The 20,734-nt window shown below is 44.1% G+C and overlaps 1 protein-coding gene across 1 annotated transcript in view; it reads left to right on the forward strand.

The window, feature by feature from the left end:
- Window positions 1–20,734, forward strand: part of lama5 (laminin, alpha 5) — a 360,316-nt gene that overhangs the window by 267,565 nt on the left and 72,017 nt on the right. Inside the window, exons 47-54 of the mRNA XM_070896270.1 lie at window positions 6,454–6,634; window positions 11,437–11,580; window positions 11,681–11,832; window positions 12,309–12,419; window positions 12,517–12,628; window positions 18,580–18,747; window positions 19,898–20,094; window positions 20,470–20,586. Coding sequence (XP_070752371.1) covers window positions 6,454–6,634; window positions 11,437–11,580; window positions 11,681–11,832; window positions 12,309–12,419; window positions 12,517–12,628; window positions 18,580–18,747; window positions 19,898–20,094; window positions 20,470–20,586 — 1,182 coding nt within the window. The remainder of the gene's footprint in view (window positions 1–6,453; window positions 6,635–11,436; window positions 11,581–11,680; window positions 11,833–12,308; window positions 12,420–12,516; window positions 12,629–18,579; window positions 18,748–19,897; window positions 20,095–20,469; window positions 20,587–20,734) is intronic.

Consider the following 20,734-nt stretch of genomic DNA (forward strand, 5'->3'; position numbering starts at 1 on the left):
GATCCAGTCTCTCCTCATATGTCAGTCCTGCCATCCTGGGGATCAGTCTGATGAACCTTCGCTGCACTCCCTCAATAGCAAGAACGTCCTTCCTCAGATTAGACCAAAACTGAACACAATATTCCAGGTGAGGCCTCACCAAGGCCCTGTACAACTGCAGTAAGACCTTCCTGCTCCTATACTCAGTTCGAGCAGCGCGAGTCTGGGGTGCGTGGAGAGGACTATAAAGGCCCAACGTCGGAGGAGGAGCGGCAGTTCGAGCAGCGCGAGTCCGGGGTGCGTCGAGAGGCTACAAAAGGCCCAATGTCAGAGGAGGAGTGGCAGTTCCAGCAGCGCGAGTCCGGGGTGCGTGGTGAGGACTATAAAGGCGGGGCTTGTACAGCTGCAGCTGGGAGAAAAAGCAAAAAAGAAGTAGAAAGAAATCAAAGGGTGACATCACAGCCAAAGGGGTAAGTGATTGGCTGGTGATTGGTGAGTAGCTTTTCTTTTTCTTTTTTATATCAGTAATAACCTGTTAACAGTGTTGTCACCAAATTAAGTGTATCTAAAGTTTAAGTCATGGCAGGAGAGCTCGGTCACGTGATATACTCCTCCTGTACCATGTGGGAACTCAGGGACACTTCCGGCGTCCCTGACGACTACGTGTGCGGGAAGTGTATCCACCTCCAGCTCCTGACAGACCGCGTTGCAGAATTGGAGCTAAGGGTGGATTCACTCTGGAGCATCCACGATGCTGAGAATGACGTGAATAGCACGTGTAGCGAGTTGGTCTTACCGCAGGTGAAGGGTCTACAGCCAGATAGGGAATGGAAGACCAGCAGGAAGAGCAGTGCAAGGAAGGTAGTGCAGGGGTCCCCTGCGGTCATCCCCCTGCAAAACAGATACACCGCTTTGGGTACTGTTGAGGGGGATGACTCATCAGGGGAGAGCAGCAGCAGCCAAGTTCATGGCACTATGGCTGGCTCTGCTGCACAGAAGGGTGGGAAAAAGAGTGGGAGAGCGATAGTGTTAGGGGATTCAATTGTAAGGGGAATAGATGGGCATTTCTGCGGCCGCAGCCGAGACTCCAGGATGGTATGTTGCCTCCCTGGTGCAAGGGTCAAAGATGTCTCGGAGCGGGTGCAAGACATTCTGAAAAGGGAGGGTGAACAGCCAGTTGTCGTGGTGCACATTGGTACCAACGATATAGGGAAAAAAAGGGATGAGGTCCTACGAGACTAATTTAAGGAGCTAGGAGCTAAATTAAAAAGTAGGACCTCAAAAGTAGTAATCTCGGGATTGCTACCAGTGCCACGTGCTAGTCAGAGTAGGAATCGCAGGATAGCTCAGATGAATACGTGGCTTGAGCAGTGGTGCAGCAGGGAGGGATTCACATTCCTGGGGCATTGGAACCGGTTCTGGGGGAGGTGGGACCAGTACAAATCAGACGGTCTGCACCTAGGCAGGACCGGAACCAATGTCCTTGGGGGAGTGTTTGCTAGTGCTGTTGGGGAGGAGTTAAACTAATATGGCAGGGGGATGGGAACCAATGCAGAGAGACAGAGGGAAACAAAACGGAGACAGAAGCAAAAGACAGAAAGGAGATGAGTAAAAGTGGAGGGCAGAGAAACCCAAGGCAAAAAACAAAAAGGGCCACTGTACAGCAAAATTCTAAAGGGTCAAAGTGTAATAAAAAGGCAAGCCTGAAAGCTCGGTGCCTCAATGTGAGGTGTATTTGGAACCCAGGAGAGGATTCTGAGCTAGTTAGAGTGGGTGAGAGCTCAGATGAACAGGACCCCAAAAAAGAATGAAAAAAGCAGGAGGCAACAGAGCAGAATAGCACTGGGGTAAGTGTAAACCACAAGGTGATAGGAAGGGACAATATGTATGAATATAAAGGGGCTGCAGGAGGGGTCAAAACTATAAATCATGGTTTAAAAACTAGTATTAAAACACTCTACCTAAACGCACGCAGCATTCGAAATAAAGTAAATGAGTTGACGGCACAAATCATTACAAATGGGTATGATTTGGTGGCCATTACAGAAACGTGGTTGCAGGGTGGCCAAGACTGGGAATTAAACATACAGGGGTATCTGACAATTCGGAAAGATAGACAAGAAGGGAAAGGAGGTGGGGTAGCTCTGCTAATAAAGGATGATATCAGGGCAGTTGTGAGAGATGATATTGGCTCCAATGAACAAAATGTTGAATCGTTGTGGGTGGAGATTAGAGATAATAAGGGGAAACAAATCACTGGTGGGCGTAGTTTATAGACCCTCAAATAATAACTTCACGGTGGGGCGGACAATAATCAAGGGAATAATGGGAGGCATGTGAAAAAGGAACGGCAGTAATCATGGGGGATTTTAACCTACATATCGATTGGTCAAATCAAATCGCACAGGGTAGCCTTGAGGAGGAATTCATAGAATGCATACGGGATTGTTTCTTAGAACAGTATGTTACAGAACCTACAAGGGAGCAAGCTATCTTAGATCTGGCCCTGTGTAATGAGACAGGAATAATAAACGATCTCCTAGTAAAAGATCCTCTCGGAATGAGTGATCACAGTATGGTTAAATTTGTAATACAGATTGAGGGTGAGGAAGTAGTGTCTCAAACAAGCGTACTATGCTTAAACAAAGGGGACTACAGTGGGATGAGGGCAGAGTTGGCTAAAGTAGACTGGGAACACAGACTAAATGGTGGCACAATTGAGGAACGGTGGAGGACTTTTAAGGAGCTCTTTCATAGTGCTCAACAAAAATATATTCCAGTGAAAAAGAAGGGCGGTAAGAGAAGGGATAACCAAGGAAATAAAGGAGAGTATCAAATTAAAAACAAATGCATATAAGGTGGCCAAGGTTAGTGGGAAACTAGAAGATTGGGAAAATTTTAAATGGCAGAAAAGAATGACTAAGAAAGCAATAAAGAAAGGAAAGATAGATTACGAAAGTAAACTTGCGCAAAACTTAAAAACAGATAGTAAAAGCTTTTACCGATATATAAAACGGAAAAGAGTGACTAAAGTAAATGTTGGTCCCTTAGAAGATGAGAAGGGGGATTTAATAATGGGAAATGTGGAAATGGCTGAGACCGTAAACAATTATTTTGCTTCGGTCTTCACAGTGGAAGACACAAAAACCATGCCAGAAATTGCTGGTCACGGGAATGTGGGAAGGGAGGACCTTGAGACAATCACTATCACTAGGGGGGTAGTGCTGGACAGGCTAATGGGACTCCAGGTAAACAAGTCCCCTGGTCCTGATGAAATGCATCCCAGGGTATTAAAAGAGATGGCGGAAGTTATAGTAGATGCATTCGTTATAATCTACCAAAATTCTCTGGACTCTGGGGAGGTACCATCGGATTGGAAAGCAGCTAATGTAACGCCTCTGTTTAAAAAAGGGGGCAGACGAAATGCAGCTAACTTAGGCTGGTTAGTTTAACATCTGTAGTGGGCAAAATGCTTGAAGCTATCATTAAGGAAGAAATAGCGGGACATCTAGATAAGAATAGTACAATCAAGCAGACGCAACATGGATTCATGAAGGGGAAATCATGTTTAACTAATTTACTGAAATTCTTTGAGGATATAACGAGCATGGTGGATAGAGGTGTACCGATGGATGTGGTGTATTTAGATTTCCAAAAGGCATTCGATAAGGTGCCACACAAAAGGTTACTGCAGAAGATAAAGATAAGCAGAGTCAGAGGAAATGTATTAGCATGGATCGAGAATTGGCTGGCTAACAGAAAGCAGAGAGTCAGGATAAATGGGTCCTTTTCGGGTTGGAAATCGGTGGTTAGTGGTGTGCCACAGGGATCGGTGCTGGGACCACAACTGTTTACAATATACATAGATGACCTGGAAGAGGGGACAGAGTGTAGTGTAACAAAATTTGCAGATGACACAAAGATTAGTGGGAAAGTGGGTTGTGTAGAGGACACAGAGAGGCTGCAAAGAGATTTAGATAGGTTAAGCGAATGGGCTAAGGTTTGGCAGATGGAATACAATGTCGGAAAGTGTGAGGTCATCCACCTTGGGGGAAAAAAAACAGTAAAAGGGAATATTATTTGAATGGGGAGAAATAACAACATGCTGCGGTGCAGAGGGACCTGGGGGTCCTTGTGCATGAATCCCAAAAAGTTAGTTTGCAGGTGCAGCAGGTAATCAGGAAGGCGAATGGAATGTTGGCCTTCATTGCGAGAGGGATGGAGTACAAAAGCAGGGAGGTCCTGCTGCAACTGTATAGGGTATTAGTGAGGCCGCACCTGGAGTACTGTGTGCAATTTTGGTCACCTTATGGAAGGATATACTAGCTTTGGAGGGGGTACAGAGTCGATTCACTAGGCTGATTCCGGAGATGAGGGGGTTACCTTATGATGATAGATTGAGTAGACTGGGTCTTTACTCATTGGAGTTCAGAAGAATGAGGAGTGATCTTATAGAAACATTTAAAATAATGAAAGGAATAGACAAGATAGAGGCAGAGAGGTTGTTTCCACTGGTCGGGGAGACTCGAACTAGGGGGCACAGCCTCAAAATACGGGGGAGCCAATTTAAAACTGAGTTGAGAAGGAATTTCTTTTCCCAGAGGGTTGTGGAATTCTCTGCCCAAGGAAGCAGTTGAGGCTAGCTCATTGAATGTATTCAAATCACAGATAGATAGATTTTTAACCAATAAGGGAATTAAGGGTTACGGGGAGCGGGCAGGTAAGTGGAGCTGAGTCCACGGCCAGATCAGCCATGATCTTGTTGAATGGCGGAGCAGGCTCGAGGGGCTAGATGGCCTATTCCTGTTCCTAATTCTTATGTTCTTATGTTCTATGTAAATCCCCTAGCTATGAAGGTCAACATGCCATTTGCCTTCTTCACCGCCTGCATGTCAACTTTCAATGACTGATGTACCATGACACCCAAGTCTCGTTGCACTTCCCCTTTTCCTAATTTGCACCATTCAGATAATATTCTGTCTTCAAGTTTTTGCCACCAAAGTGGATAACCTCACATTTGTCTACATTATACTGCATCTGCCATGCATTTGCCCACTCACCTAACGTATCCAAGTCACCCTGCAGCCTCTTAGCATCCTCCTCACAGCTCACACCGCCACCCAGCTTAGTGTCATCTGCAAACTTGGAGATATTACACTCAATTCCTTCATCTAAATCATTGATGTATATTGTAAGTAGCTGGGGTCCCAGCACTGAGCCCTGCGGCACCCCACTAGTCACTGCCTGCCATTCTGAGAAGGACCCGTTTATCCCTACTCTCTGCTTCCTAACTGCCAACCAGTTCTCTATCCACGTCAATACATTACCCCCAATACCATGTGCTTTAATTTTGCACACCAATCTCTTGCGTGGGACCTTGTCATAAGCCTTTTGAAAGTCCAAATACACCACATCCACTGGTTCTCCCTTGTCCACTCTACTAATTACATCCTCAAAAAATTCTAGAAGATTTGTCAAGCATGATTTCCTTTTCATAAATCCATGCTGACTTGGACTGATCCTGTCACTGCTTACCAAATGCATTGCTATTTCATCTTTAATAATTGATTCCAACATTTTCCCCACTACTGATGTCAGGCTAACTGGTCTATAATTACCCGTTTTCTCTCTCACTCCTTTTTTAAAAAGTGGTGTTACATTGTGATACAAACCAATCTCCAGAGAAAAAAGAGTGTATGGCCTGGTATCAACATCGGAATTGCTAGATGAAAAAAGACTCGAGGTCTATCCCGTTCACCCCCTACCATCCTGGTAGTCGCATGATGCAATGATAATGGAATGTTGACTAATCATGGAAATCAATCTCTATCCATGAGTCTACAACAGACCCAGACATGACACAATGAAACCCCCAGTCTAGAGAGCTTTGGGAGCCATATTGCTCCTTATCACTGGCAAGGCAGAGAGTTCATGCATATGCAACTTGCTCTCATTTTCCTTCCTAAGGAGAAGTAGCTGGACCTCCTGGAAACTTGGCCAATGTAATGTATTTGCTTCGTGGGTTCTTTGCTTAAGAATTCACAGCAACACATTGCTATTAAGAACTAGTTGGTTTATTAGCAAAAGATTTAACAATCAAACTACACATTACCAGTTCATCCACCAGGCTCTCAATCACCTGCCTCATCGTGAATCCCCCAAACCCAACTGGCTGGGGTTTTATTGAGTTTTGTGAACATCACGTGACTGGCTAATCCACTCCCAACTCAACAGCACTACCAGCCTGTGAGCATACTCACAGGTGCCCACATTGCAGCCAAGAACAGGAATTCATCTAATGGCTGTTCCACGCTGAATGGTTCCTTATTGAATAGTCTACGATTGTTTTTTATGGAATTGCTTCATGTGTGACATAGTGCTGCCGTGTGGGATCAATTGTCTCTGAACAGTTGTACTCGTAGACCCAAGAACCGACAGGTGTGTTCTTCTTTCTCACGACTTTCTTCTCTGCAGGCTGGATACTATGGATACGACAGCTGTGCCGGTTGCCAGCGGTGTTCTTGTGACGTCGCTTCGCAGACCGAAACCTGTGACTCTCAAAACGGTCAGTGCCCGTGCTTACCCGGTGTGATCGGGCGCCAGTGTCAGCAGTGTGCCCCCGGGTACTGGAGCTACAGCTCGAACGGCTGTCGAAGTAAGTGGAATAGAAACATAGAAACATAGAAAATAGGTGCAGGAGTAGGCCATTCAGCCCTTCGAGCCTGTACCATCATTCAATAAGATCATGGCTGATCATTCACCTTAGTACCCCTTTCCTGCTTTCTCTCCATACCCCTTGATCCCTTTAGTCGTAAGGGCCATATCTAACTCCCTCTTGAATATATCCAATGAACTGGCATCAACAACTCTCTGCGGCAGGGAATTCCACCGGTTAACAACTCTCTGAGTGAAGAGGTTTCTCCTCATCTCAGTCCTAAATGGCTTACCCCTTATCCTTAGACTGTGTCCCCTGGTTCTGTACTTCCCCAACATCGGGAACATTCTTCCTGTATCTAACCTGTCCAGTCCTGTCAGAATTGTATATGTTTCTATGAGATCCCCTCTCATCCTTCTAAACTCCAGTGAATACAGGCCCAGTCGATCCAGTCTCTCTTCATATGTCAATCCTGCCATCCCGGGAATCAGTCTGGTGAACCTTCGCTGCACTCCCTCAATAGCAAGAACATCCTTCCTCAGATTAGGAGACCAAAACTGAACACAATTATCCAGGTGAGGCCTCACTAAGGCCCTGTACAACTGCAGTAAGACCGCCCTGCTCCTATACTCAAATCCCCTAGCTATGAAGGCCAACATACCATTTGCCTTCTTCACCACCTGCTGTACCTGCATGCCAACTTTCAATGACTGATGTACCATGACACCCAGGTCTCATTGCACCTCCCCTTTTCCTAATCTGCCGCCATTCAGATAATATTCTGCCATTGTGTTTTTTCCACCAAAGTGGATAACCTCACATTCATCCACATTATACTGCATCTGCCATGCGTTTACGCACTCACCTAACCTGTCCAAGTCATCCTGCAGCCTCTTAGCATCCTCCTCACAGTTCACAGCGCCACCAGCTTAGTGTCATCTGCAAACTTGGAGATATTACACTCAATTCCTTCATCTAAATCATTGATGTATATTGCAAATAGCTGGGGTCCCAGCACTGAGCCTTGTGGCACCCCACTAGTCACTGCCTGCCATTCTGAAAAGGACCCGTTTATCCCGACTCTCTGCCTCCTATCTGCCAACCAGTTCTCTATCTACATCAGTACATTACCCCCAATACCATGTGCTTTAATTTTGCACACCAATCTCTTGTGTGGGGCCTTGTCAAAAGCCTTTTGAAAGTCCAAATACACCACATCCACTGGTTCTCCCTTGTCCACTCTACCAGTTACACCCTCAAAAAAGATTTGTTAAGCATGATTTCCCTTTCATAAATCCATGCTGACTTCGACCGATCCTGTCACTGCTTTCCAAATGCAATGTTATTTCATCTTTAATAATTGATTCTAACATTTTTCCCACTACTGATGTCAGGCTAACCGGTCTATAATTACGCGTTTTCTCTCTCCCTCCTTTCTTAAAAAGTGGTGTTACATTAGCTACCCTCCAGTCCATAGGAACTGATCTAGAGTCGAATGTTGGAAAATGATCACCAATGCATCCACTATTTCTAGGGCTGCTTCCTTAAGTACTCTGGGATGCAGACTATCAGGCCTCGGGGATTTATCGGCCTTCAATCCCATCAATCTCATCAATCCCATCAATTTCCCTAACACAATTTCCCGCCTAATAAGGATTTCCTTCAGTTCCTCTTTCTCACTAGACCCCCTAGTATTTTAGGTAGGTTATTTGTGTCTACCTTCGTGAAGACAGAACCAAAGTATTTGTTTAACTGGCCCGCCGTTTCTTTGTTCCCCATTATAAATTCACCAGAATCTGACTGCAAGGGACCTACGTTTTTCTTCACTAATCTTTTTCTCTTCACATAGCTATAGAAGCTTTTGCAGTCAGTTTTTATGTTCCCAGCAAGCTTCCTCTCATACTCTATTTTCCCTCTCCTAATTAAATCCTTTGTCCTCCTCTGCTGTATTATAAAATTCTCCCAGTCCTCAGGTTTGCTGCTTTTTCTGGCCAATTTATATGCCTCTTCTTTGGATTTAACACTATCCTTAATTTCCCTTGTTAGTCACAGTTGAGCCACCTTCCCCGTTTTATTTTTACTCCAGACAGGGATGTACAATTGTTGAAGTTCATCCATGTGATCTTTAAATGTTTGCCTTTGCCTATCCACTGTCAAACCTTTAAGTATCACTCGCCAGTCTATTCTAGCCAATTCACGTCTCATACCATCGAAGTTACCTTTCCTTAAGTTCAGGACCCTCGTCTCTGAATTAACTGTGTCACTCTCCATCTTAATAACGAATTCTACCATATTATGGTCACTCTTCCCCAAGGGGCCTTGCACAACAAGATTGCTAATTAGTCCTTTCTCATTACACATCACCAGTCTAGGATGGCCAGCCGCCTTGTTGGTTCCTCGACATATTGGTCTAGAAAACCATCCCTAATACATTCCAGGAAATCCTCTTCCACCGTATTACTACCAGTTTGGTTATCCCAATCAATATGTAGATTAAAGTCGCCCATGATAACTGCTATACATTTATTGCCCGCATCCCTAATTTCTTGTCTGATGCTGTCCCCAGCCTCACTGCTACTGTTTGGTGGTCTGTACACAACTCCCACTAGCGTTTTCTGCCCTTTGGTATTCCGTAGCTCCACCCATACCGATTCCACATCATCCGAGCTAATGTCCTTCCTTACTATCGTCGAAGGAGATTGGGAAAGTCCCAACACTTCCTCCACTCACACCAGAAAATGGCATCCACAGCAGAGCTGCAAATCAGATTGATTTTAAACTAAGCATGTGCTACACTACACCCATCCTCTGCCACAACAACAACATTCACTGCCTTCCTCTGTCTCTTGCTTACAATCTGCAGTCTTGTAAACCCAAGCTTAGCATCGTCTAAGTGTCAGATGTGGCTCAGTGGGTAGCACACTCACCTCTGAGTCAGAAGGTTGTGTGTTCAAGTCCCACTTCAGGATACCCCCTGTGAGCACAAAACAAATCTAGGCTGACACACTAGTGCAGTGCAGTACAGAGGGAGTGCTGCACTGTCAGATATGCCATCTTTCGGATGAGACATTAAACCAAGGCCTTGTCTGCTCTCTCAAGTGGATGTAAAAGATTCTCTGGCAGTATTTTGAAGAAGAGCAGGGGAGTTATCTCTAGTGTCCTGAACAATATTTATCCCTCAATCAACACAAAAAGAGATTATCTGGTCTTTATCACATTGCTGTTTGTGGGAGCTTGCTGTGTGCAAATTGGCTGTCACGTTTCCCCCATTACAGTGACTACACTTTAAAAAGCACTTAATTGGCTGCAAAGTGCTTTGGGATGTCCTGAGGTCATGAAAGGTGCTATATGGAGCACAGCTGTCTTTCTTTTTTAGATAATTCCTAAATATATATAGGTGTATCAATCAATTGAGGTGAACCTTTGTCCTTTCAAACGTTACACCATCTGACTAGCCATAGTTAAAAGGACACGATATCAGCAACATGATGATGTACCAAGGCACACACAGCGAACCGTAACAGAAACTATCTTCAAATTGGTGCAATTCTGGGTCTAGCTGAAAGGCACTTACAAATCAGAGAATCTCATCATCTGGAACAGGACAGAAGCTCTGCTTGATCGCAGTAAATTTATTTAAAATTAATTAATGCCTGCACTATAATAGAGAGGCAGCAATTTCATACAAATATATTAAGCATTTATACCAATGTCCTCAACGACAGTAATTGCTGCTCTCTTCTCACGCAAGCTCTCGCGAAAGGGCAGTAACCGTTTTACTCCTGCTCGGGTGCGGACTTTATTGCTTCTGTAATTTTCCCTTTTCACAAACATGAATTAGTTTTTGTTGCCTGAGCAACACAATTTGACACACTGCTGTTTTCTGTCAGTGCGGAGAGATCAAGAGCATAAACGGGAATCCCATTGCTGTCTCCAGGTTATACCCTGATGATAAAAATGCCATCCTTCTGCATAAGGACACATTTTGTTTCATAGCAAGAACAAGCTTGTTCCTGGAAGCTGACTTTTACATTGAGCATAAGTAAAGTATGGGGGGTTGGGGAGAGCCAAAATTGTAACGCAGTTTAGCGCCTCATTTCAAATACTGGAGAGAGGCATTTAGCATTGGTATGATTAATGCACTGCCAGTAATTAACAGTCATAGATTGCGTTCGGTTTGACCTGATCGGGGAGTAGTACAGTGGAATATTCCCATGGGCCTGAAATTCCAATCTGGCTGTGGTTGCAACTGGGGTGGATTGTCTGACCAGGATGAAAAATGGGGCAGGACCAGGTTGCACCTGAATTTTGTCCCCTGTTTTTGGTCCGACCATAATCTAGTAAGGGGATGGGCGTGCGTGCTAATGGTTAGATATTCAACCCATCCCCCTGAATCATGTCTGGGGAATTCCCAGGACATCCTGGGAATCCTGTGGGGTTTTTTTGCCCTTAAACGGTCTCAACAGAACTCTCAGCAACTGAGAGCTGGGTTGTGTCCTGTTGAGGCCCCAGGAGAGGCCTGGAATCGTTCGAGGCCGCTTTGCCTTGCAGCAGATGGATGAGTGCAGGCGTTTCTGCCGCATCTTTGCACACACTGATGGCCTGCACCAATGGTGGCAATGGTACTGTCCCCTAGGACTTGGGGACACAATGGACCGCTCCACTACACTTCCCCCAGCGGAATGGGAAATTGGAGCTTCCGCCACTTTGTCTTTAGTGCTCCGTGTAAAGCAAAGGGACAGATGTTGTCACTAATTTTACCTTTTAGAAGCTGAAAGAAATGTTTAATTTATTTTATTCAGGGTGTAACTGCAATGGGGGTTCCTGCAACCCTCGGACTGGCGACTGCACGTGTAACAATGGGTTAGGAGGCAGACAGTGTGATACCTGTTTGCAGAAATACGAGATCCCTGTCGTTGACAGTTCTGATTCGATGAAGTGTGAGCGTGAGTAGCTGTGCAACTGCCTTTCTCTTCAAAACTAAGCTCATCGCCGTTGCATTCTTCAAAAAGCCAGTGAGTAAAATGTCGCTGTTCTTCTCTGCAGCTTGTGATAGTTGTGTGGTGGTTCTTTTGGAAGATCTCAACAAGACCGCTGCGTTGCTGCCTGAAGTCAGGGACCAGCTTTTAAACGTGACCGCCAGTTCCATCGCCTGGACACGAATGAACGCTCTGAGCAGCAGCATAGGACAGCTCACGGTGAGTATCGCCAACCCGTGGCATTTTCGCATCTCTGTCTTGCACATAAAATTCCACAATTACTCACCTTGTAAGAAAGTCCATTGTGGAGAAAGCATTCACACCACTGCCAACTTTCTGGTGAGATGAGGGTCTTGGACCTTCTCATTGGAGACCTTCATCCCTCACATTTTAACTAGGTGATCTCCTCTTTCTTTTCAACCCCTCGACAGCCAGCAGCAAGGAAGTGAGTCCTTGATATGATGTTGTACCGTTGCTTATCCTATCTGTGTGATTATTGTTGGTATTGCAGCCTTTCAAACTCCCTCCTGATCCAGGCCTCCGTCGCTGGACATTATATTCTTGTGTTGCTTTTTGTATCATTATTTAATCCATTTTGGAAGCTTTGTGTTGCACTGACTTCTGTTTTGTTGCTGCTTCATTACTTGAAAGGCAGTGGTTTTTAACCCATGACTACCGTGCTGCTATTTCTTCAGGATGAACTGAGCAGATATCGAATTTCACAGGACCAAACCAAAGATCATGCTGATGAGCTGGAGACCGACAGCATGAATCTAACACAAGACTTGGACGCCTTTGAAGAAAAGGCAAGTGATCTTTTTAGCAAAATCCTTTGGATGCATGCCGTTCTATTACAGACACCTTTCACTGACCCCTTCATCCTCTTCCCACCATTCTATCCAGGTCACCATGACAAACAAGAAGGCGATGGAATTGGGAGAGACTGTTGATGGAACCCACCAGCGCGCTAGTGGCTTGTTTAGTAATATCACGGACCTCAGAAGGAATATTTTAAGTAAATCCCTTTGATTAATTTTGAATGTTGTGTGTTTCTGTAAGCACAATTATTTGCTGAAATTTTCCACGCCCTGAAGAATATATGAATGGTGGCACTCTGGTAAACCATTATAGGGCCTTTTCTTCCCCCTCACACCAGGGCCCCTCTTGGATTGTCCTGCATGTGAGGCGATAGAGGAGACAATTCTGTTGTCCAGTTGCGTTTGCACTAAGCCTCATCTTCCTTTCCCTTTGGCAACATGCCCATAGGTGACAAATCCTAGTTGATGAGAAGCCTCAGTTATATGGGCTTGACATTAGCAGAAGCCCAAAGACCAAAGGACATAGTCTATAGGCCCCCTAACAGTAGCAACTCTGTTGGTCAGAGCATAAACCAGGAAATATTGGGGGCTTGTAAAAAGGGAACAGCAAAGATCATGGGTGATTTTAACCTCCATATTGATTGGACAAATCAAATTGGTCAGGGTAGCCTTGAGGAGTTGTTCATAGAGTGCATAAGGGACGAGTTCCTTGAGCAATACAACTGAACCAACCAGCAGGAAGGCTATCTTGGATCTGGTCCTGTGTAATGAGACAGGATTAATAAACAATGTCCTAGTAAAGGATCCCCTTGGAATGAGTGATCATAGCATGATTGAATTTCAAATTCAGATGGAGGTTGAGAAAGTTAGATCTCTAACCAGCGTGCTAAGCTTAAATAAGCTTAAATAAGTCTCTATGAAGGTATGAGGGCAGAGTTGGCTAAAGTGGACTGGGAAAATAGATTAAAGAGTAGGACGGTTGATGAACAGTGGTGTACATTTAAGGAGATATTTCACAACTCTCAAGAAAAATATATTCCAGTGAGGAGGAAAGGGCGTAAGAGAAAAGATAGCCATCCGTGGCTAACTAAAGAAATAAAGGACAGTAATCCAATTAAAAACAAGGGCAAACAAAGTGGCCAAAACTAGCGGGAGTACAGAAGATTGGGAAGCTTTTAAAAGCCAGCAAAGAATAACTAAAAAAATGATTAAGAAAGGGAAGATAGATAATGAAAGTAAACTAGCACAAAATATAAAAACAGATAGCAAGAGTTTCTATAGGTATATAAAGGAGTGGCTAAAGTAAATATTGGTCCCTTAGAGGACGATACCGGGGAATTAGTAATGGGGAACATGGAGATGGCAGAAACTCTGAACAAATATTTTGTATCAGTCTTTACCGTAGAGGACACTAACAATATCCCAACAATGGATAATCAAGGGGCTATGGGGGGTGGGGGGGGGGGGGAGCGGGGGAGGAACTTAACACAATCACAATCACTAAGGAAGTGGTACTCAGTAAGATAATGGGACTAAAGGCAGATAAGTCCCCTGGAACTGATGGCTTGCATCCTAGGGTCTTAAGAGAAGTAGCGGCAGGGATAGTGGATGCACTGGTTGTAATTTACCAAAATTCCCTGGATTCTGGGGAGGTTCCAGCAGATTGGAAAACTGCAAATGTAATGCTCCTATTTAAAAAAGCAGGCAGACAAAAAGCAGGAAACTATAGACCAGTTAGCCTAATATCTGTGGTTGGGAAAATGTTGGAGTCCATTATTAAAGAATCAGTAGCAGGACATTTGGAGAAGCATAATTCGGTCAGGCAGAGTCAGCATGGATTTATAAAGGGAAAGTCATGTTTGACAAATTTGCTGGAATTCTTTGAGGATGTAACGAACAGGGTGGATAAAGGGGAATCAGTGGATGTGGTGTATTTGGACTTCCAGAAGTCATTTGACAAGGTGCCACATAAAAGGTTACTGCACAAGATAAAAATTCACGGGGTTGGGAGTAATATATTAGCATGGATAGAGCATTGGCTAACGAACAGAAAACACAGAGTGTCGGGATAAATGGTTCATTCTCGGGTTGGCAATCAGTAACTAGTGGGGTGCCACAGGGATCAGTGCTGGGACCCCATCTATTTACAATCTAGATTAACAACTTGGAAGAAGGGACCGAGTGTAACGTAGGCAAATTTGCTGACGATACAAAGATGGGAGAAAAAACAATGTGTGAGGAGGACACAAAATCTGCAAAAGGACATAGACTGGCTAAGTGAGTGGTCAAAAATTTGGCAGATGGAGTATAATGTTGGAATATGTGAGGTCATGCACTTTGGCAGAAAAAAATCAAAGAGCAAGTTATTATTTAAATGGAGAAAGATTGCAAAGTGCTGCAGTACAGCGGGGCAAAAGGTTAGTATGCAGGTACAGCAAGTGATCAGGAAGGCCAATGGAATCTTGGCCTTTATTGCAAAAGGGATGGAGTATAAAAGCAGGGCAGTCTTGCTACAGTTATACAAGGTATTGGTGAGGCCACACCTGAGGTACAGCGTGAAGTTGTGGTCTCCGTATTTAAGGAAGGATATACTTGCATTGGAGACAGTTCAGAGAAGGTTCACTGGGTTGATTCCGGAGATGAAGGGGTTGACTTATGATGATAAGTTGAGTAGATTGGGGCTATACAAAGATAGGAGGAAGAGTAATGAGTGAGGAGGACATAAAGAGGCTGCAGGAAGACATAGACAGGCTAAGTGAGTGGCAAGAATTTGTCAGATGGAGTATAATGTTGGAAAATGTGAGGTCATGCACTTTGGCAGAAAAAAATCAAAGAACAGGTTATTATTTAAATGGAGAAAGATTGCAAAATGCTGCAGTACTGCGGGACCTGGGAGTACTTGTGCATGAAACACAAAAGGATAGTATGTAGGTTCAGCAATTGATCAGGAATGCCAATGGTATCTTGGCCTTTATTGCGAATATAAAAGCAGGGAAGCCTTGCTACAGCAATACAAAGTTTTGGTGAGGCCACACCTGGAATACTGTGTACAGTTTTGATTTCCATATTTACGAAATGATTTGGAGGTAGTTCAGAGAAGGTTCACTAGGTTGATTCCGGGGATGAGGGGGTTGACTTATGAGGAAAGGTTGAGTAGGTTGAGCCTCTACTCATTGGAATTCAGAAGAATCGAAATGTATACGATTATAAGGGGGCTTGACAAGGTGGATGCAGAGAGGATGTTTCCACTGATGGGGGAGACTAGAACTAGAGGGCATGATCTTAGAATAAGGGGCCGCCCATTTAAAACAGAGATGAGGAGAAATTTCTTCTCTGAGGGTTGTAAATGTGTGGAATTCACTGCCTCAGAGAGCTGTGGAAGCTGGGACATTAAATAAATTTAAGACAGAAATAGACAGTTTCTTAAACGATAAGGGGATAAGGGGTTATGGGGAGTGGGCGGGGAAATGGAGCTGAGTCCATGATCAGATCAGCCATGATCTTATTGAATGGCGGAACAGGCTCGATGGGCCGTATGTCCTACTCCTGCTCCTATTTCTTATACTCATTGGAATTCAGAAGAATGAGAGGTGATCTTATCGAAACATGTAAGATAATTAGGGGGCTCGACAAGTTGGATGCAGAGAGGATATTTCCACTCATAGGGGAAACTAAAACTAGGGGGCATAGTCTCAGAATAAGGGGCCGCCCATTTAAAACTGAGATGAGGAGGAATTTCTTCTCTGAGGGTTGTAAATCTATGGAATTCTTTGCCCCAGAGAGCTATGGAGGCTGGGTCATTGAATATATTTAAGGTGGAGATAGACAGATTTTTGAGCGGTAAGGGAATAAAGGGTTATGGGGAGCAGGCAGGGAAGAGGAGCTGAGTCCATGATCGGATCAGCCAAGATCGTATAAAATAGCGGAGCTGGCTCGAGGGGCCGTATGGCCTACTCCTGCTCCTATTTCTTATGTTCTTATGTTCAAAGAAGGCCGTTAGTGTTCAGACATTTGCAACGCTTGAGGCACTTGTTAAACAGAAAGACTGTTCTCCCCCCCCCCCTCCCCACCATTCCATATATTTCTATAAAATGCCACTTCTTGCTCCTGACCTTATCATTAAAGTGATTTGGGCAACATCAGCCAGATAGCCTTCAGTAATAATAAGTTGGTTTCAGAGAACTAGGACTTGGCTCCACTTCCCTTCATGTCTTGAGAGCATTAGAGAGAAGCTGTAGTTTATGATCACCGAAAACAGGGAGATCCTAACCTGGGTCAGGAAGAAAAAGTCTCCCAATCTGTTTCTGGGGCTTCCAGCTGGATATATGCCTGAGTTCAAAGCTTACTAACCAGCTCCAATTCCTGGTACGCCAGGTGTGGGCAAATTCACAAATAAACCTGGCAGAGTTCCCCTCCTGACATTCTTCGAATCCTGTTATTTTTAACCTCTTTAATTAAATCCTAGTCTTTAAACACACTGGCCAATTCAACTATCCTACACTTCCAGTAGGGAGCCATGCTCGAAGGGAGCATGGATCAGAAAATGGATACTGCACTGGTGGTAGCCCTGTCCGAGGTTGTGGGATCAAGCCTCCAGTCAGAGGTGCTGTCTTTCAGATGAGCCAGTAAATCAAGGCCATGACTTCCTGCTCCGACAAACTTAAAAGATCACATGGCACTATTCAGAGAAGAGCAGGGCAACACCACATTCATCTCACTGTTGTATGTGTGTGTATATTGGTTGCCGTGTTTGCCTTCAAACCAGCTGACTAATACATGGGAAATAAACATGTTTTTGGACATCCTGAGGATGTGAAAGATGCTATAAAAATGCAAGTTCCTACTTTAGTGTCAACCAGTGGCTCAGTGGGTAGCCTCAGTGTCAGAAAGTTGTGGGTTCAGGTCCCACTCCAGAGACTTGAGCACAAAAATCTAAGTGGTGCTGCACTGTCGGAGGTGCCATCTTTCGGATGAGACGTTAAACCGAGGCCCTGTCTGCCCTCTCGGGTGAATGTGAAAGATCCCATGATGCTATTTCAAAGACGAGCAGGGGGGTTATCCCCTGTGTCCTGGCCAATATTTATCCCTCAAAAAAAAACAACATTATCTGGTCATTATCACTTTACTTTTTGTGGGAGCTTACTGTGTGAAAATTGGCTGCTGTGTTTCCTACATTACAACAGTGACTACACTTCAAAATTACTTTATTGGCTGCTAAGCACTTTAGGACGTCCTGTGGTCATGCAAGTCGCTATATAAACGCAAGTCTTTTCTTTTTATCTTATTTTTCCAGATACTAACCAACCTGGGGGAATAATTCCTCAGGTAGCTGTGTGTAGCTGATAGCTTCACACGTGTTTGTGAAGATTTCCTGCATTCAGTATTTGTTGTAACAATTATATAACATTTTCACAATTTCACTAGAGATTCATAAAACTTATTTACGATGTCGCTATACATAGCAGCTAAAGGAAATCTTAATTTCCTGCTGCACATTTCTGTAATTTTCTGATTTTCTTACTTAAAAGGGTTTCCTAGTTGGCTGCCTTGGATAATCCGTCGCGTGTGATCGTCTGTAATCACACCTGGATTCTTGCTTCTACAGAGACACTTGCCTCATGGTTCCTCTTCCAGGCTGGTTGGAGTTGAATCCTCGTGACTCCTCTAAGATTCTGAGGGGGCCTATGCTCATTGGAGTTTAGAAGAATGAGGGTGGTTCTTATTGAAACATACAAGATTCTGAGGGGGCTTGACAGGGTAGATGCTGAGAAGATGTTTCCCCTCATGGGGGAATCTAGAACTAGGGGGCATAGTTTCAGAATAATCAGTTGGCCATTTAAGATGGAGATGAGTAGGAATTTCTTCTCTGAGGGCTGTGAATCTTTGGAATTCTCTACCTCAGAGAGCTGTAGAGGCCGGGTCATTGAATATATTTAAGGCAGAGATAGACAGATTTTTGAACTACAGGGGAGTCGAGGGTTATGGGGAACAGGCAGGAAAGTGGAGTTAAGGCCAAGATCAGTTCAACCATGATATTGAATGGCGGAGCAGGCTGGAGGGGCCAAATGGCCTACTCCTATTTTTTATGTTCTAATCTGTTTAATTTGGGGGACAAAAGTACTGAATTCTCTGAAACGTTTTTAAACAGATCTGATTGACCAGATGAACAAGACGCAGTTGGACACCAGCGTGCCGTCGACTGAAGAATTTGTGGAGAAACTTGCTGAGGTTGAGAAGTTATTGAAAGAAATGAGAGGCCGAAATTTCAGCAAGCAGCAAGATATGACTGAGAAAGAGGAAGATGAAGCGAAGAAACGTGAGTGCATCAGACATATATTATGGGCTGGAAATTCTGATTAGTGAAGTCCACACGTGAATATTTAATGTGCTCGTTCTACATTCCTAAGCATGCTAATTTTATGGTGGTGTTTACCTGTTACTTTTAGTTTATTAACGCCTGTGTAAAATATCACACACAGGAATGTAGCATGGATGCATTCATTGTTTGTACAGGAGCACTGTCGATTGGGATTTCTACTCTATAGATCATTACAGTCACATGCCCGATAGCCCTGGTCTGTTCGCAGTCAGTGGGGTTGGGTGGATGCTCCATTACTATACAAAGCAGTTAGAGTATGACAATCGGTCCCCTAAAATGGTGAAGTCGGGTAACCTACACATGATTTGATGGTAAAAGGAGGGAAGTGCCAAATAAAAATGGACGTTATTGCACTTTTTTGTGGTGCCATATTCCTTTGCAAAAAATAGCAAATCTTGGAATAGTGTTGCTCACTGAGCATTTTGCTGCAGTCAGCGGTCCTGGATAATGACTTCCCTTTAGTACCACTCGGTGATACTTCAACATGCTGCCCCATGGAATGATGCCTGCCTGTGCCCATGATCGTTCATATGATCAACTCTTGCTTTCACTCACACCACGATGATCAGGTGCTGCGTTTACTTCTCCCGTAGGCAGAGGGAAAAATGTCCCTGCTTCCTTACAGCATTCCTTTGCGTTCTCTCACTGGAAGGGCAGGAGGTGGGCAATTAATAGCACTGAATTCCAGTTCTTTCAAAATCCATAGCTAGGAACAGAGTGCACGGAGCAGTAATTCTATCAAGGGCCACATGAGGAAGGGAAGCGAATTGGGCCATATTATGTGTACCAGTGCACTCAAACTCCAGAGCACTGTAGCAATGGACACACACATTTATGCACACACACTCCATCTTAACTTTAGTTCATTCTAAAATATATATATATATACCTACAAGCATATAAGAAATATAATCCAAACGTCTCCCAAGTTGCCAAACTGTATGCCAGTACAAGTCACCCTTCAGGATCACAAGGAGAAACTTTATGGAAAGAAAATGGAGTAGGGTCCTTAATAGAGTAGATGGTACATGATCTGTGCCACAAGGCCTGGTTAATTTATTTAACCTCATTCTACTTGCTCTTTTAGTACTTGAACGTGTCAAGGAGCAGCTGGAGAAACCGTTGGAAGATATTCGGGATTTTGTTGACACCATCAGCGATAAGCTGGCGAAGCACAATTCTGAAATGATGGACCTCAGAGATGCCCTTAATGAAGCCGTTAATAAAACTGGCCAAGCTAATGAAAAGAACCAAATCAACGAGATTTTACTGGCAGAGAGCAAGGTAAGATTCTGTGCATTCATTTATGCATTATTCTCTCCACAACAGATTTTTAGGGTCATTTGGCTTGGTTGAGAGAGATTAATTTGCTAAAATATTCTACTTTTTCCAATAAATGGCACATTTTATCTCTTTGACCCATGTATTAAGGGCCAGAATTTCTTTCAGTTTCAACCAGTAACAGCCCTTGTAAAGGGTCCGAAGTATTTTCTAGTGAGGAAGTGTCAGAAATGATTCCTCCAATATAACATTATGATTTAAGTCACGATATAATCCACGGGCATTGTAGTGGAGGGCGACTGCATTCTGTTTACTATTTCTAAAGAATGCCGCTTTGATTAGCGACTGGAATCCATATTGTACTCAATTTACTTATAGCAACAAGTTGAAGAGTTGGAGAACAAGCACAAGCAGGTAATGGAAGTGTTGAAGATGGCAGGCGATGCCTTGGGACAGGTTTCAGACCTCCTCCGGATGTTGGACAATGCAAAGGAGGTAAGTGAGACTGAACTTGCATTAATTACAAGTGCTGAATTAATTGAGATGACTCAATCATGGTTGGTCTGCAGCACCAGAGGACTATGATGTGCACCATGCAAGTAGAATGAGCCCCAGTTTACTGCATTGCATACCAGACTTATTT

The sequence above is a fragment of the Pristiophorus japonicus genome, chromosome 12 (assembly GCF_044704955.1).
Source record: "Pristiophorus japonicus isolate sPriJap1 chromosome 12, sPriJap1.hap1, whole genome shotgun sequence".
Classification (NCBI taxonomy): Eukaryota; Metazoa; Chordata; class Chondrichthyes; family Pristiophoridae; genus Pristiophorus; species Pristiophorus japonicus.